Consider the following 17,582-nt stretch of genomic DNA (forward strand, 5'->3'; position numbering starts at 1 on the left):
TTTTAGACAAACACAAACACTATAAAGGGCAAACGTCAGCTTTTTCAAAACCACTAGTCTTGTTTTATTTAAGTGTGGTGGGATCTCAAAACAACAACTAAGGAAGGGGTTGGCCAGTACTGTGGAGATCCCAGACAGAATGCTGAATGGACTTGTTTGTAGCAAAAAAACTTTTAGACAGTCAGACCTTGCGGTATAACACACTAGTTTGTACACTAGGTATACATGCTGCATATTACTTGATCCAATCATACTGAAAGAACCCCTGCTCTTTTTGATAAGAGTGGTGACATCTTTTGTTGTCAAGTCACTTCTCCTGCATGCAGTTGCCGGGATGTATTTCCTCAGAAACTGACGAATATTGCCTTGCTTAGTGTAAATTCTCAGTTTTCAAAATTCAAGACAGGAAGTACTTGCAAAAGGGATTATCATTTAACACCTTGAGTATAAGAAGGATCCCCCTGACTGGTTCGCACAGTCTTCCATCAAAGCCTCCAACAGCCAGTGGATCTTTCTGGGGTCCCTGTTTTCCTGTAAACACAAACACAACATGTCATATATTATATCCCATTTCATGATATCCGATACGTATTACAATTATAGTGAGTCTTGTGGTTAAGGGTTGAAGGTACAGATATTTGGACATATTTTAAAAGCCACAAAGAATAAATCTTATCAATTTGTCATGTGTGTTGAAGCAAAAACGAAGGTTTATGCAAGTACAATAGAATGAGGTACTAGAGTATACACTTTCAAGTGGCATGTGGAACTTACTGCAAATCCAGTAGCAACATAAAATACCTTGTATAAGGTTTTCATCATTGCACCTCAGGGTTTCAAATATGACTTTTAAGTGTGTTGTACTTTCACTGGCTTTATTCTACACAAAGCTGGTCTGTGATCACCTACCACAGCAGAAGACATGCTCTGTGCCCAGTCTCCTACTGTAGAGAGGGATGTGATAACCTACCACAGCAGAAGACATGCTCTGTGCCCAGTCTCCTACTGTAGAGAGGGATGTGATAACCTACCACAGCAGAAGACATGCTCTGTGCCCAGTCTCCTACTGTAGAGAGGGATGTGATAACCTACCACAGCAGAAGACATGCTCTGTGCCCAGTCTCCTACTGTAGAGAGGGATGTGATAACCTACCACAGCAGAAGACATGCTCTGTGCCCAGTCTCCTATGGGATAACCTACCACAGCAGAAGACATGCTCTGTGCCCAGTCTCCTATGTGATAACCTACCACAGCAGAAGACATGCTCTGTGCCCAGTCTCCTATGGGATAACCTACCACAGCTGAAGACATGCTCTGTGCCCAGTCTCCTATGGTCTCCACCGAAGCGTTGGTCATGACAGTCTTGAGCAGTGGCAGCAGGAACTCGTACAGCTTCTCTTGCTTTAAAAGACCAAAAAAGAAGAATAAGACTTAGTTGAACTCTCTACCGCACTGCAAAAACTTACAAATGGATCTGTACTGTTCAACAAGACCTGTTGGGGCAAGAAGTTGCACAGTTCGAGCTGATAGCTGAGTAGCTGAAGGTGTCAGAGGTTTGTGCGTACCTCGTTGAAGGTGTCAGCGGTTAGTGCGTACCTTGTCAAAGGTGTCAGAGGTTTGTGTGTACCTTGTTGAAGGTGTCAGAGGTTTGTGTGTACCTTGTCGAAGGTGTCAGAGGTTTGTGTGTACCTTGTCGAAGGTGTCAGAGGTTTGTGCGTACCTTGTCGAAGGTGTCAGGGGTTTGTGCGTACCTTGTCGAAGGTGTCAGAGGTTTGTGCGTACCTTGTCGAAGGTGTCAGAGGTTTGTGCGTACCTTGTCGAAGGTGTCAGAGGTTTGTGCGTACCTTGTCAAAGGTCCAGTGTTTGGCCCCCCTGATGAGCCCAGCTACTATCTCTGCCAGGCATCTCTGGCTGAACTCCTGCGTGTCGGCCGCCAGCCGCTCCATGTGGGGCTTGAACAGGGGCAGGAGGGAGTCGTCGTAGTTCCTGAACAAACCCTGCAAGAAGAGAGCATGATGTCTAATGCTGCACATAGTATATGTCATCCTCTTACGCAGGGACATCCAACACCGAAACCGCCTGTCTGGATGTGCCCTGCTTTCTCAACCGTCACTTAGTTCCTGTGGAAGAGTATGGAAGAGGGCAACTCATTCAAGTGATACTCATACTGTATGCATACCAATGTATTTTTCTGTTTAACTTGAATGAATGGACCTACCTTAAACATGTTGAATCTGCGGTTGCTGAATTTGTCTCTACCTTTCCTGTCCTCCAGTGACAGGAAGCCGATCAGTTTGTCCACAAACTCCGTGTTGGAGAAGTGGTCGAAAATGATGCCTTCACCCTACAGGGAACAAAGACAAAATATTTCAGTAAGCAGCATCATATTGCGGGTAATATCCAACTCCACTATGTTAGGTGATCGACACAGCCGGAATCGAAATCACAGCTTCTAGTTCCAGAGGCAGGGCCTCTAACCACTGGAATACTCATGTATCATATCTTGCAACCGATGGACCATGACTTTAAGGCCTGTCCTTAGGCCTACAAGCCTTTACAGTAGCATACATGTGAAAAAGACTGGCATTTGATTTGAACTCCAGACCTCTTGGTCAAGAGATTTTATCCACTGGACAACACATGCTATACATATAGGCAATACGATGTGCAATATCACCACGAAACAGAATTGAACTAAGAAGTGAAAGTTGTAGTGTGTTACCTCCAACATGTCCTCTCTCTTCCGCCCCAGCGGAGGCTGCTGGTCTGCAGGTGCGTACGTCAGCATGGGCCTGGGCAGGGAACAATGAAAACAATGCATGTCAATTATCATTATTGAACGAGTTAAACTGTAATTTCCAACACAAAAATTGGACTCACCCAAATTTTCGACTGAACAGCACCAGTCTTTGTAAAGGAATGAACAATCCACTGCTGTCGTGATGTCACGCTATGCAGATAGAACATGTGACTCAGTGACCAGTGGATCATAGGTTGCAGGAAGTCAAATTTGAGTGAGTCCAATTTTTGTGTTGGAAATTACAGTTTAACTAGTTCAATAATGACTTCTACCAACACAGATGAACTTTCAAGTTCAAGTCAATTATCATTATGTGTTTGTCTTAGTCACTTTCTGCAACTACATTTAACAGGATGTACATGTATGGTACTTAGTCAAAGGCATGCACAGAGACAAAAAGCTCAAAATGTACAGTCACTGTTTTTATGTCTTGTCCTGTGAGCCATACTCCTGGAGCCAAATGCACCAGCTCAGCAAGCATGAATGATAACACATAAGCCAAGAAAGTTCTACATTTGGTCATAAGATTTTGAAAGGGCATCCCTCTGCACCAAGGTGCATCCAACTCATTGTCATAATATATACGGTCATATGTATTTCCCAAAATGTTTCATTGCAGCAGCTTCTTAGAGATTTCCTCATTTATTTTACAGAAGATAAATGTTTTCTGTACTTAAACATCAGGGACAGATTTCTCTCTTACTTGGGCCAGGTGTTGAAGCCCCAGTGAGTCTTGTCCACGAAGGTGGTGTTGTCCCACTGGGCCTGAGTCTTGGGAAGCTTGCTGCTGTCGTACTGCAGCCACTTGTTGTCTCCCCTCTCCCCCAGGGGCACCAGGGAGCCCGGGGGTGGGGGCTGGCACCCTCCTGCACCAGGGACAGGGGAGGAAGTACATGTATGCTGTAGTTAGTACTGAATCGCTGTGGGATAATCTCTACAGTAGAGTATTGTAGCACTGTACTTGTCGTCCCTCTCCCCCAGGGGCACCAGGCAGCCCGGGGGTGGGGGCTGGCACCCTCCTGCACCAGGGACAGGGGAGGAAGTACATGTAATGCTGTAGTTAGTACTGAATCGCTGTGGGCTAATCTCTACAGTAGAGTACTGCAGTCACTTGTCGTCCCTCTCCCCCAGGGGCACCAGGGAACCAGGGGGTGGGGGCTGGCATGCTCCTGCACCAGGGACAGGGGAGGAAGTACATGTACACTGTAGGTAGTGCTGAGAACTACTGTAAAATTCATTTATTCATTTTCGAAACATCAGCAGGTGAGAAAAACTGGTTGTGTAAAAATAACCTCTTACGTACGCCATTTATTCTTGTGGAGTCACAGTCAAAATAACACGGATGCATAAAAACACATATTTGCTTTGTCATCATTTTGCTGGAGATGCACAGCAAAAACCTCCAAAATGATACAATCATCTGATTCAGTATTTGCTACAGTACAGTACAGTTAGAAAAATGTCACACATAGTAAACACACTGTAATATGAAATCACACCAAAACACCAAAAGAGTCCTCAGGATTCTGGCAGTGTGAACATTTACCTTCTTTGAAAGGGTCTATCTCCTTCTTCTTGTGTTCCCTTTTCTGCTGCTTCAAGATGGCGACAACAGCACCGATGGCCATCTGCAATACACAGTACAATGCACAGTGCAATACACACAGAATGTTAGTGGACAACTCAAAGTTCAAAGAAATTCTATATGCCAATTCCATACACAAGGAAAGTGACCAATTAATGTAGAAATTCAGACCATGGGACATTTCAACTTGAGGTCAGTGTACTGATTGAGTGTTTGTTGGTGAGCTCTTTACTTTGTGTGCAAAATGTACAAATCAATTACCGTCACAAATCGGGTGGAAAAAGCTCCACGCAAAAGTAATTGAAGAGGCAGAAACAGGCGAAGTAACTTCAAGACTACGTGTAGAAGACAGCAAAACAGCTAAACAATCTGATAAAAGCATGAATGTATGATCACTTTGCAGCTTGACTTGATGCATAGCAACAGAATGCCATTGCCATGGAAACACCTGTTACCAAAGACCCACCTTCCTGACTGTGATGGTGTCGTCGACGAGCGACCTGGTGAACATGGCGACCGCGCGGGGCGGGAGGGGGGTGTCCCTGCGGATCTGCAGAGTCAGCATCCCGATGGAGATCTGCACAAATCTCCACCTCCTGGAAATATTACCCATTACCTAGTTAAAACTCAATCTCAAAATGTTGATTCCAAAGAGTCTACATTTGTACATTGTAGGCTACATTTTGTAAAACTGGGAAGGACAAATCTATACTCTGTACCTAATACATGTATCTTACTTGCAGGGTTTGAGCGAAAACAAAGTTTGACCTCCCGTGTACATCTTGTCATAGATTCTATCTTTCAAGTCCTTTCCACACGAACCTGTTTGATAATTATTTTCTTTTGGGTAAGGTACTGACAACTTACTGTTTTTTAGCAACAGGAGATAGTTCATTGTGATGTGAAGCATGTCCAGTGATTCTTGCAAACTGTTAACCCATGAGGAGCTAACTTCACACGTGTGTCAGTGCCAATCAACTTCATTGGTGAAAGAACACAAAACTAAACATTATCTGAGTAGACTTACAGTTTTCCAGACTCCAAGAGGTCCAGCAAGGTGTTCACTAGGTCATGGTAAATGCTGAAAAACAACAAGCAAAAGGGTTGAGAAAAAATATTTTGAATTCATGGTTTGGGTAAATATTTTCTCAATTCAACATCATTTAGTGAATTTAACATCATCTTCTTTGGTTTACAATCACACTTCTTTCTCTGCCAGTGTTTCAGCAGCTGCTCTGTGCCTTCATCAGGGACTGCTTTGTCAAAAGCAGCAAGGAGAAGTGGAGTCAAGTTGCAGAACGCATCTTTCTTGTGATGATTACATCACAATAAGACAAGTTAACATAACCCTGATGTGCAAGCCAATGTTTCAGCAGCTGTTCTGCGCCATCATTGGGGACAGCTTTGTCACAAAGAATGCATCTTTCTTCTGATCGATGATTATGTCCCAATAAGACAAGGAGAAAGTTGACGCAGATAACTAGAGCAGCTGCGAAAACGTTAGCAGTTATAGAAGGTGGTTGTGTACCAAAGTAAACTATCACAATGTACAAGTAAGTATTCAGGGTTCTCCAGACTTACTCCAGGGTTTCCTTGTTCCTTCTCTCCAGGTCCTTAGCAGCGCCCTCTATCTCCTCTGTGGTGGGAGTGCAGCTGGGGGCTGGCTTCTTGGATGCGAGAACTGCCTTGGCAAGGTCCACACTAGCTTCTGACACCTGGAGAGGGATAAACTTCTTTATACAACACTATAAAAACCTGATAAACTACTTATAACTTCATAATCATTATCAGTGTGATTTGTGAAATGTTTGCAGTGGTTTTATTTTCAGGAAATCATCACACCCCGAATATGAATTACAATGCACATGTGCCATGATTGTAATTGCATTTGTACTACTGCACTACAGAATTGTACTACAAACTTTAAACACTGCGAATACCTCCTTTCCCATTCCATTGTGACATTAATAAATTGACAGTACTTCATATTGCCCAATCTATGGAGATGAATTTTAACTGTGCGGGTTTGAATTCAGAAGGGCGTGAGTTCGATCCCCGGCCAATTCATACCAAAGACTTTTAAAAATGGTACATCTCTGCGTAGTTCTCCTCATTTGGGAAACACTTTCACTTTCACTTTATTTATTTTACCAGTAATTACATCTCAGGCCGGAAATCGGCCTGCTTTTCAGGTAATCCTGGACATAAAAGTACAAAGTACACATAGCACATATACAATACATAATAAAATTATCCAATATCAAAGGAAACATTTAGGTAGTTGTGCATACAGAACACTACCAGCAGACTAGCCCCCTGCTGTAGTGATTGCACGGAATTGTGTGGCCCAGGGATACGTAATGGAGATGGCCGCCACCCAATACGACAACTTTAACTTTAACTTTTACTACCAGAGTCTTTTCCTGACCTCTGACTGTACGGCGACCGTCTCGTAGTTGCGGTGTATTCTGTCGGTGACATCCTCGATGAGCCGCTGGATGGAGGGCTTCTCGGAGTGTCCGGCCTGCAGGATGGTCGGCCACAGCTGGCGGATGACCGGGTACTCGCTGGCGCTGGCCAGGCAGCAGCTCCTGGTGCCCAGCAGGACATACAGGGCACCCTGAAACACGAGATGGGTAGTCATGAAATACATGTCTCATTCATTAGGTAACCCCAGCAGGACATACAGGGCACCCTGAAGCACATGAGAGGGGGAGACATGAAATACAAGTCTCACTCATTAGGTAATAAACCCTAGCAGAACATACAGGGCACCCTGAAACATATGAGGGGGAGACAATGACATACTAGATGTCTCACTGACTGAAACATGAGAGGGGGGAGACATGTAATACAAGTCTCACTGACTAGGAAACACATGCAGAACATACAGGGCACCCTGAAGCACATGATGGGGAAACAATGACATACTTCATGTCTCACTGACTAGGAAACACATGTAGGACATACAGGGCACCCTGCAACACATGATGGGGAAACAATGACATACTAGATGTCTCACTGACTAGGAAACACATGCAGGACATACAGGGCACCCTGAAACATGAGAGGGGGAGACATGTAATACATGTCTCACTCATTAGGTAACCCCAGCAGGACATACAGGGCACCCTGAAACATGAGAGGGGGAGACATGTAATACAAGTCTCACTGACTAGGAAACACATGCAGAACATACAGGGCGCCCTGAAACATGAGAGGGGGGGAGACATGTAATACAAGTCTCATTAGGTAACACATGCAGAACATACATGTTCTCGTACTCGTTCATGTACTCGTAGACTCACATGTTCGACTGTTTGCTGACGATTGCTTGATTTATCGAACTATCAGCAAGCCTTCTGACGCACAAGGGCTGCAGTCTGACCTTGATGCGCTAACAGAATGGCAAAATCGTTGGCTCATGTCGTTCAACCCCTCTAAATGTCACATCCTCCATATCACCCGTAAAAAGCACCCCATCATAACTCAGTACTCCCTCTGTGGAGAAGCCCTTACCGGTGTTAAGTCCCACCCCTATCTTGGAGTACAACTGTCCGACGATTTGCGGTGGGACACCCATATCAACCACGCCACTAGCAAAGCTGGTAAGGTCCTAGGAGTCATTCGGCGCAACTTGACCCATTGTCCATCTAGGGTCAAGGCCACTTGTTACAAAGCGCTGGTACGGCCTCACTTGGAATATAGTGCCATCGTCTGGGACCCGTACACCAACAAAGGGATACAGGCGGTGGAGGCCGTCCAGCGCAGGGCAGCCCGAGTGACCCTAAATGACTACCGGCAGACTAGCAGTGTGACACAAATGCTTTCAGACCTGCAGTGGCGCCCTCTCTCCGAAAGGAGGAGGAACGCCCGCCTCACCTTTTTCTATAAAGTAGTCAACAATAATATTAACATAGACGCCAGCAATATTCTGAAGCCTGCCCAAGGGCGCACCCGGGGTAGTCACGACTTCAAATATCAACACATATTTGCACGCACCGATATCTACAAACATTCTTTTTTCCCACGCACAATTCCCGAGTGCAATGCCCTGCCTGGCACGGTTGTAAGCGCTCCCAACGTTGAGCACTTCCGTGCCAGGCAGGCGGCCTGCCCGCCCTAACCCGGGAGCCTCAGCTCCCCCCCCTACTTTTGCCCCTCGCGGGGTCATTTGGGGGTAACTTATGCAGATGCAGACATGCAGAACATACAGGGCACCCTGCAACATATGAAGGGTAGTCATGACATACATGTCTCACTCATTAGGTAACCCTAGCAGGACATACAGGGCACCCTGTAACACATAAGGGGGAAGACAATGACATACCGGATTTATCACTCTTTATAGGTAACACATGCTGATGAGGGGTAGCCATGACACACTACATGTCTCACTAGGAAACACATGCGGGACATAAAGGGCACCCTGAAACATATGTGGGGGAGACAATGACATACATTGTATACCATATGTCTCACTGACTAGGAAACACATGCAGGACATACAGGGCACCCTGAAACATGAGACGGGTAGTCGTGAAATACATGTCTCATTCATTAGGTAACCCTAGTAGGACATACAGGGCGCCCTGTAACATGAGAGGGGGAGACATGAAATACAAGTCTCACTCATTAGGTAACCTAGCAGGACATACAGGGCACCCTGAAGCACATAAGGGGGAAACAATGACATACTAGATGTCTCACTGACTAGGAAACACATGTAGGACATACAGGGCACCCTGAAACATGAGAGGGGGGAGACATGTAATACAAGTCTCACTCATTAGGAAACACATGCAAGACATACAGTGAACCTCCTTTGGGAGTAGCACACCAGCTTTGTACAGTAGGTACATGCTGTGTCAGCCCAGACTGTAGGGTTTGATCCACTAACACTGGGATGGACCCCAACTCTTTTCAATAAGTGTGGTGGGTTCTTAAATGTGCTTGAGGCGTTAAATTCTCCTTAAACACAGGACCGGCTCTGTGTCTTTCTAGAGAGGACCTAACCACAGTGTCACCTGTGTCAAGTGAGGACATAGTATCAAAGAGTCTCTTCCATGGGCAAGACATTGGGGCCTGCCAGAGATTCAAGACCATAACCTTTAGATTCTAGAAGTCTTACCCTAACCACATGTGAAATGGCTCAAACCATACTAACACATTTTGCCAAATGGCACTAAAACTGTTATGCAACACAGGTGTAAAGAAAAAGGTGAGGTGCTCACCTTGAACTGGTCGTGTGAGATGTTGGGGTCATCCTTCAGGTAGGTGAGAATGGACGGCAGAAGGTCCAGGTGACAGTAGGGGTACATCTGTAGGCATCCGAGGAACGCTTGCTGAGCCTTCGCACGCACCTGGGGGTGACAAACATCATCTTTATCTGTCCTTCTTGTGATCCTTACAGCTACGACAAGAGTACAATTGTACCATTACGTACATGTATTTTATTCCTGCAGCTAGATCCTACTTCCTCAATATTACATGTTAATTCCATTCCTTTTCTCTTTAGCTCTTTCCATTTCTGTTCCTTTTTCAGCCCACACGACAGTTAAGAAGTGTGTAGGCTTTTGATGATTTGCACCACCTGGCCAGTGTGACCATTTTTTGGTAGTCCCTTAGATAATTTTTCCCCAATGCAGGGCTCGAAATACTGGGTGCATGTGCACCCAGGTGCACCCAAAATTGGAACTGTGCACCCAATTTTTTTCAGTGGGTGCACCCAAATATTTTCTTAGGTTTTTGCATGGAAAGATATCAAGTATTCTAGTATACATGTCAAAATGAATGAAATGAAATAAAAATTTAAAAAAAATACTAGTATACATCGTATTCTTGACATCTAAGTGTTAGAAAGACAATAAAAATGTCTGTCATGCATGTTACTCGTTTAAGAATTTGATAGCTTGTAACTAAGTTTTGTTATTATCTTTTTTTTACATTCTACTTAAGTGGTGCACCCAAAAATTTTTGGTGCACCTAATTTTCTAAGCTGCAGTGCACCTAATCCCAAAAATGAATTTCGAGCCCTGCAATGACAAAAGCGTCAAGAATCCTGCAGTGTCTATAACTGCCACCTGTCCACGACCACATAGACCAGATTTTATCTGTCCCCAGAGTGATATTCTGGAAAAGCTTTGACTCTATTTTTTTTAGTGCTTCAGCACTTTTCATCTGGAAAAGGTAGTTGAATGTAAATTAATCTGTGACGATAGTCAACATTGTGATATAATTCTACACTTTATATCCGTACACAAAATAAAGCGCTTACCAACAAGCTTTCGATCAGTCCTCTGATCCTTATCAAGTTTCTTAGGGGAGTGAAAGAGGCTATCTACATCAGAGCCCATCAACCTTCCCTCAACCGAGATGGGGGCTGATACCGACTGCCAAGCACCTTTGACCCTTTGCTGATGTCACACTTCCGGTCTGGATGTGTGACTTAGGCTTTGGGTCATTTCAACTTGAAAAGGATCAGAGGACTGATCGAAAGCTTGTTCGTAAGCGCTTTATTTTGTGTACAGATATAAAGTTTAAAATTGTAACATAATGAAAAAGGTGGTATCTACATCTTAATGCTTAAGAGTGTTCCTGACCTCCCCGTAGTGACTTGTGGATAGTTTGAGCAGGTCTTGCATGACCTCCTGCACCAGGGGTGTGTAGGGGGCGTGCTCCTTATCCAGCACTCGCATCTGCAGTAACAGAGCAGGTCAAACATGTATCAGTTACTGCAACAACACACACACAGCTTAAAAATCATCAACTACCAATCACAAAGGAGTGTGCCTACCAAATTGCTTCAAAGTGTCACTTGATACCAGGGATTAAATCAACCTGTTGTGCAGAGCAAAAAAGATTTTTTGTTTGGGGGCGCAATTTTTTTGCAAAGTAAGGTCGGGAATTTGGGGATGACATTTATCCATTACTGCAAGAAAACTGAATCTAAGTCTCACTCACACCTCCATTAATACTCACAGATAGCAAGGTACAAAATTCTACCTACTACTTCTTTTCAATGGGGGTAGGTACACTGCAACAAAGAACAAAGCTTGCTCATTGCATAACCTGGCTTTAACAACAATTTTTTAACCTGGATACACACAGAGAGACAGGCAACACACAGACAGAAAGACAGTCAGACCAACAGACTCATCTCATGCTGCAGAGACACTCTGTCCACAAGCAGAGCCCTGAGACAGACAGACAGACAGGAAGACAGACAGACAGACCAACAGACTCACCTCATGCTGTAGAGACACTCTGTCCACAAGCAGAGCCCTGATGTGCCTCTTCTTCCCTTGGAGCTGCAGGAACATAAGATAAAAACTTGGTGTTAACAATAACATCAAGAGTGTTCAGTCTATCTATTGTGTACTTGTGTTTGCCAATGACATACATATTCAAAAGATCATGCAATAGAGCAGGCTTTTAGCTAGGATTTTATAATAGGGAGTCCAACTTATTGGTGAGTAGCGGTAAGTGACTATTGTAGGGGGGTCTGGGGGCATCCACCTTCCATGGTGCAGAGTTTTTGATGATTTTAAGTTAAAAAAGTGCATTCTTAGGTATCCCAAGAGGCAAAAATACTGTTACAAATGTCACAGTAGAAGACTACAACCACAGATGACCTGGTAGCATCCCTGGTCAATCAGAATTTCATGCTTGTCAGACGATTTTCTCCCCAGTGTAAGGGCGTCCAGCGGTATAAAAGAAAGAAGAAAAGTGCGTCCAGATGACGCGTTGATGCATGCCTGGCTAAAAGCCTGCAAGAGAGTGTGGGTGAAAGAAACAAGTGTGGCCCTGCCAAAATGAGATTGCTACAGAGGAGTTGGGAGGGGAAAACAGAAGACAATTTTCTTCAATTATCCTGATAGGACAGGTGATTGTTACTGAACAGATCTGAACTTTTAGGTAGAGAATGATTGTGTTTTGATGCTTGAAGATATTACAGACCGATGATGATGATGTTAAGCAGATACGATGTTGCATCCAATGGTTGTTGATATATGTGTATGTCTACAAACAGTACATCATGTGTCTAAAAAGTTTGATAATGATGAAAGCGTTGATTGATTAATAGTTTTCTACCCCACCTTGTCTTCTATGGCCTTCTTCACCACAGTGAAGCTCTTCCATCTGCCATCAAACTCGTGCTTCAGAGTTCCGTAGTAGAACAGGACTGCACTGTAGATCTGCATGTAAAACAGCACACTCAGAGAGGTTATCATACTGCCAATTATACTGTTTCTTTTCTATGTCTAACGACAGGTTGTTTCTGTAGCCCTGCGCACCATAGGCATATCTCAAAAATACAAAACGTAACCAAAACATCCATACATTTTCAAACCCTTGATTGTTTGAAGCCAATTTTATTTTTATGCAACAAGTGAAATATCTCCTAAAAAATATTCCTAACATCAAAGAATATCCTGAAATTGCTTTACAAATACAGTATAATTATTTGTATAAGAGGGACATGATTGGGATGTGTATGATCAGCATTGTTGGAGGTGCGTGTTAGTGGGATGTATATGATTGTTCATTTCCTACCTTAATAATGAAGGACAATGACTTGGTGTCATCCTCACTGTTTGTCAGGATGTGACCTGAAAAAAAAGACAAAATAACCTCAAGACTTAGATATAAATTTTAAATGAGATCGTTCAGCTCTAGTTATCTAAACTTTCTAAAATTCCAATGAGACAAAGTTGGACATCAATGAATGTACAATATTGAGTGTTGCATTTTTCTTTGTTATGGAAAAAATTGTATTTTGATTCTTTGTACAAGGAAATTTGCTTCTGATGCCAAATTTCTTGTGTCTTTAGATAAATTAAACATCATAAGACTAGACAGACATTCTGTGGAGCATCACAGACAGTAGCATCCTGATAACAAGTACACTGTCTAAAACCAAATAATTCTTAGTGTATTATATAGTCTGTGTACAAAACCCACCGACTAGTTTCTGCATGACCTTACAGATGACTCAGTGTACAAAACTTACCGACTAGTTTCTGCATGACCTTACAGATGACTCAGTGTACAAAACTTACCGACTAGTTTCTGCATGACCTTACAGATGACTGTGTACAAAACTCACCGACTAGTTTCTGCATGACATTACAGATGACTGTGTACAAAACTTACTGACTAGTTTCTGCATGACCTTACAGATGACTGTGTACAAAACTCACCGACTAGTTTCTGCATGACCTTACAGATGACTGTGTACAAAACTCACCGACTAGTTTCTGCATGACCTTACAGATGGCTGTACAAGACTCACCGACTAGTTTCTGCATGACCTTACAGATGACTGTGTACAAAACTCACCGACTAGTTTCTGCATGACCTTACAGATGACTGTACAAAACTCACCGACTAGTTTCTGCATGACCTTACAGATGACTGCCCTGAGATTCTTCCTCGGCTTCAGCAGAGCTTCAAATGCTGAAAAGAAAGAATGGGAAACAGTCTTACAAACCCAATGCTTTTAACATTGTATTTCGCACATAAAAATGTATACCATAGGCACCAAAATCCAGAAATTATAACGTTGAGCTTGTTTAAGTTGTACATGTACTTCATTATACCCTGCAGACAAGCTGTAGAAACACATTGGTTCAGATAGAAACTCATTCTTCCACAACTGCTATGGCCCACTGTATAGATAGATGTTTTTAATGTACATGTATGTATATGTGATCTTTTGTGTGCCTATGGGTTTTCTTATACCTGAAATAAGAGTAAAGTTATGTTAAGATTGTGGTTGTGAGATAGGAAATTATTCAACATGCCAAGCACTTCTCAGCATCTTATGTCTGAAGATAGAGCATAAACCAAGAGAACACGACTTACCCTCATCCTTAACTTGGTAGGTGTTGACAAACCCTCTTAGAGGAGTTTTGCTCTTGATGCTGTTGGACAATGTGGAAACATTTACACCATGTCATGTCACAATCACAGAGAAGAAGGAAACTGACAACTACATGTACGTACTGGTAATGTAAGTAAGCAGGGCTGTTGCAAACCTAAACAAGGGCAGTTGGAGCCAGTTAGTTACACTTACAGGCACATCAACTGAGGATACAGTTGACTGTTACTGGGCAGTGTACGTACTGCTTCAAGTACAAAAAAAATGCTTGCCCTTTCTAACGAAGGATAAATGTATCCACAGCTATGTGGCAATTATGAACAAAATCTAAGTTTGACATTGGAAATATAAGACTGTCCTCATGCATTTCAGTTTCGCTATGTTAAAATATGTACTGTACCACTGAAACAAAACATTTTTCCCTAAGCCTTACTGTCCCCCACCCTAGTATAGTATAGTAATAGGAGCAGGGCAAGCGATCACCAAGTCTGGGGTAGGGAAACTAAAATGGGGTAGGGAATTTCCCGAGCAGTCTCGTAACCCCTGCTTCGCCTATTGAGTCAGTGAAGTCAAGCTTGCTTAAGCTTGATGTTTCTGACTTAGGGAGAAGAAATGCTGCTACAGTTATCGCTATGGGCCGCTCTTCATCACCATGATGGTAACATCAGGCCCTACGAACATGATTTAGAAAAAAAAAAAAAAGTACCAGCATAGTAAACTGGAGCTAAAACAGGATGGGTACTAGGCTACCAGTTGCCCTGAACTGGACAGCTTCCTGCATAATTCCTGTCTACCGTGCAACAATCTTTAGACCATCCCCCCACCCCTCCAGAACAGAACATGTGACATACACCTGGGAGCCCAGGCTTCCTTACAAGTCAGCTGTTTCTGGCTCCTCCCACATGGGCATGATGGCGCCGGCTCCGATCAGCCCGTCGTGTACGATCATCAGCGTGCGCTGCAGCTCGTCTCTGCGGAAGGACAGGACAAACAAAAAAGTAAAGTTGCCCGTATATCTGTGCAGATGCTTAGGGGTGGCGCCCATCTCCATTTCAAGTAGCCCTTGGGCCACAGTCAGTTCAGTTTATCCATCCGTTGACACTTGGGCCACACATTTGTGCAAGTCACTACAGCAGGGGGCTGGTCTGCTGGTAGTGATGTGTGTTTAACTCCCATACTCTTCCTCATTAGTGCTGAGCAGAGAAAGCAGCATGTACCATTTTTAAAGTCTTTGGTATGACTCGGCCGGGGATCAAACTCACGACCTACTGAATGACCTACTAAACAAACTGTCCTGACCTGGAGAGTGCGCTGGTCCCCTCGGTTGGCTGCTCCAGACTGTCCAGCTCAGGCTGCAGAAACGTGTCCAGCAGGTAAAATAAATACAAACAAACAAACAAACAAACAAACAAACAAACTGTCCTGACCTGGAGAGCGCGCTGGTTCCCTCTGAGTGCTGCTCCAGCCTGTCCAGCTCCGGCTGCAGGAACGTGTCCAGCAGGTAGAGGGCGAGCTTCTTCTCCTCCAGGCTGGGAATGTGCCAGCGCAGACCCAGCTCAAACAGGTTCCCGGGGGTGCCCCAGTCCTGGGAAACACAGAGTAACATTAATCAAGTGATTGATCAATCAGTGACCCTAAAAAAATTGCTAACAGAGAAATCCTGGAAGCACTTCCACTCCCATGTGCCAGATTAGGGTTGTAAACCACTTGTAGATCTCTCACAATTTACTATCTTCAGATTGCGGTCAAGACAACATCATACACTATATTCAGTCGCTTCTCTGCTGTTCTGTCTGGGAACCTTGACCACATTAACGTTTGTAATCTGTTATGTGACTGGTCCATACACATGAGCAAATTAAGGAATGGGTTCAAGCGCTTGTCAAAACGGGCATTCCAACACCCGAAACGCCCACCGTCTGCTTGCAGGGGGGCCTGTTGTAATGGAACGTGTACTCTAGAACCTATTCCTTAATTCATTCATTAACGGAAGTTACCATCAAACGGTTTGAGTGTGCAGATCCCAAAACGGGTATCATAAGCGAACGTATAATAGGAGCGAACTACTAGCCGGATGGTACCCAGGTTAGGCCTTACCCTGATGGGCAGGTACTCGTTGAGCGGAAGGGCATGCTGCGGTACTCCTCTCTACTCTGTATTAAGATTTAGCACTATCCTGATTTCAGCATCTGCAGTGTTACTGTAACAGGTAAATGTCTAACAGAGTAATTTGAGCCTTACCCTGATGGGCAGGTACTCGTCGAGCGGCCGGTCGAAGCGGAAGGGCATGCTGCGGTACTCCTGCGGGTAGATGAGGGTCAGGGCGCGCAGGGCGTGTCGAAGGAGCAGCCCGGCCTGTTGGTACCCATCCTTACATGTCAGGTGCAGGGTGCGCTTCAACACGGGCACCAGCTGGTCACGGTACGCCACCAGGGTCATGCCGTCACAACGCACGATCTGGGGGGTAAACAGACACATTTTGTTTGTTTGTCTGTTTGTTTGTTTATTAGGCCTGTTGGTACCCGTCCTTACACGTCAGGTGCAGAGAACGCCTCAACACCGGCACCAGCTGGTCACGGTACGCCACCAGGGTCAGGCCGTCACAGCGCACGATCTGGGGAGTAAACAGACACATGTTTGTTTGTTTGTTTGTTTATTAGGCCTGTTGGTACCCGTCCTTACACGTCAGGTGCAGAGAACGCTTCAACACCGGCACCAGCTGGTCACGGTACGCCACCAGGGTCATGCCGTCACAGCGCACGATCTGGGGGAGAAACAGATACATGTTTGTTTGCTTGTTTGTTTGTTTGTTTATTAGGCCTGCTGGTACCCGTCCTTACACGTCAGGTGCAGAGAGCGCTTCAACACGGGCACCAGCTGGTCACGGTACGCCGGTCAGGCCGTCACAGCGCACGATCTGGGGGTAAACAGATACAAACGCCCCAAACGCCCGAGTTTAACAACCTCAGAAGTTTCCCAACATACACATGTAAACACATACATTTTGTAGCAGGGCTCAAAATGCCACCTGCATATGCAGGTTAGTGCATGTAAAATTGGAGCTGTGCAAGTATTTCTGATCTCTACCTGCACCTAACCTGCACTGGTCCATGTACTGGGGTTTATACATAAATGTCATATGATGTAGATGTATGTTGATTGTCATTAGCTGCATTGAATGTTACCACCTATTATGCATTGAATGTTACCACCTATTATGCATTGAATGTTACCACCTATTATGCATTGAATGGTACCACCTATTATGCATTGAATGTTAACCACCTATTATGTATAAAAAAAAAAAAAATAG

The 17,582-nt window shown here is 44.3% G+C and overlaps 1 protein-coding gene across 4 annotated transcripts in view; it reads right to left on the minus strand.

The window, feature by feature from the left end:
* LOC118429979 (proteasome activator complex subunit 4-like) overlaps nucleotides 1–17,582 on the minus strand; it is a 52,479-nt gene that overhangs the window by 11,575 nt on the left and 23,322 nt on the right. The window contains exons 19-40 of one of the 4 annotated variants that reach the window (XM_035840828.1): nucleotides 16,511–16,726; nucleotides 15,697–15,854; nucleotides 15,145–15,240; nucleotides 14,254–14,312; nucleotides 13,774–13,845; nucleotides 12,943–12,998; nucleotides 12,486–12,584; nucleotides 11,671–11,696; nucleotides 11,546–11,582; nucleotides 10,989–11,084; nucleotides 9,621–9,749; nucleotides 6,815–7,006; nucleotides 5,968–6,101; nucleotides 5,414–5,467; nucleotides 4,853–4,982; nucleotides 4,348–4,429; nucleotides 3,505–3,667; nucleotides 2,724–2,793; nucleotides 2,220–2,345; nucleotides 1,846–1,998; nucleotides 1,298–1,402; nucleotides 409–531 (exon numbers count right to left, since the gene is read on the minus strand). In XM_035840828.1, the coding sequence (XP_035696721.1) occupies nucleotides 433–531; nucleotides 1,298–1,402; nucleotides 1,846–1,998; nucleotides 2,220–2,345; nucleotides 2,724–2,793; nucleotides 3,505–3,667; nucleotides 4,348–4,429; nucleotides 4,853–4,982; nucleotides 5,414–5,467; nucleotides 5,968–6,101; nucleotides 6,815–7,006; nucleotides 9,621–9,749; nucleotides 10,989–11,084; nucleotides 11,546–11,582; nucleotides 11,671–11,696; nucleotides 12,486–12,584; nucleotides 12,943–12,998; nucleotides 13,774–13,845; nucleotides 14,254–14,312; nucleotides 15,145–15,240; nucleotides 15,697–15,854; nucleotides 16,511–16,726 (2,352 nt within the window). In that variant the 3' untranslated portion in view covers nucleotides 409–432. Of the gene's footprint in view, nucleotides 1–408; nucleotides 532–1,297; nucleotides 1,403–1,845; nucleotides 1,999–2,219; nucleotides 2,346–2,723; nucleotides 2,794–3,504; nucleotides 3,668–4,347; nucleotides 4,430–4,852; nucleotides 4,983–5,413; nucleotides 5,468–5,967; nucleotides 6,102–6,814; nucleotides 7,007–9,620; nucleotides 9,750–10,988; nucleotides 11,085–11,545; nucleotides 11,583–11,633; nucleotides 11,697–12,485; nucleotides 12,585–12,942; nucleotides 12,999–13,773; nucleotides 13,846–14,253; nucleotides 14,313–15,144; nucleotides 15,241–15,696; nucleotides 15,855–16,510; nucleotides 16,727–16,931; nucleotides 17,034–17,582 lie in introns of those variants that run through there. The other 3 variants (XM_035840754.1, XM_035840900.1, XM_035840671.1) reach the window with 3 other exon arrangements.

The sequence above is a fragment of the Branchiostoma floridae genome, chromosome 1 (genome assembly GCF_000003815.2).
Source record: "Branchiostoma floridae strain S238N-H82 chromosome 1, Bfl_VNyyK, whole genome shotgun sequence".
In the NCBI taxonomy this organism is placed as follows: domain Eukaryota; kingdom Metazoa; phylum Chordata; class Leptocardii; order Amphioxiformes; family Branchiostomatidae; genus Branchiostoma; species Branchiostoma floridae.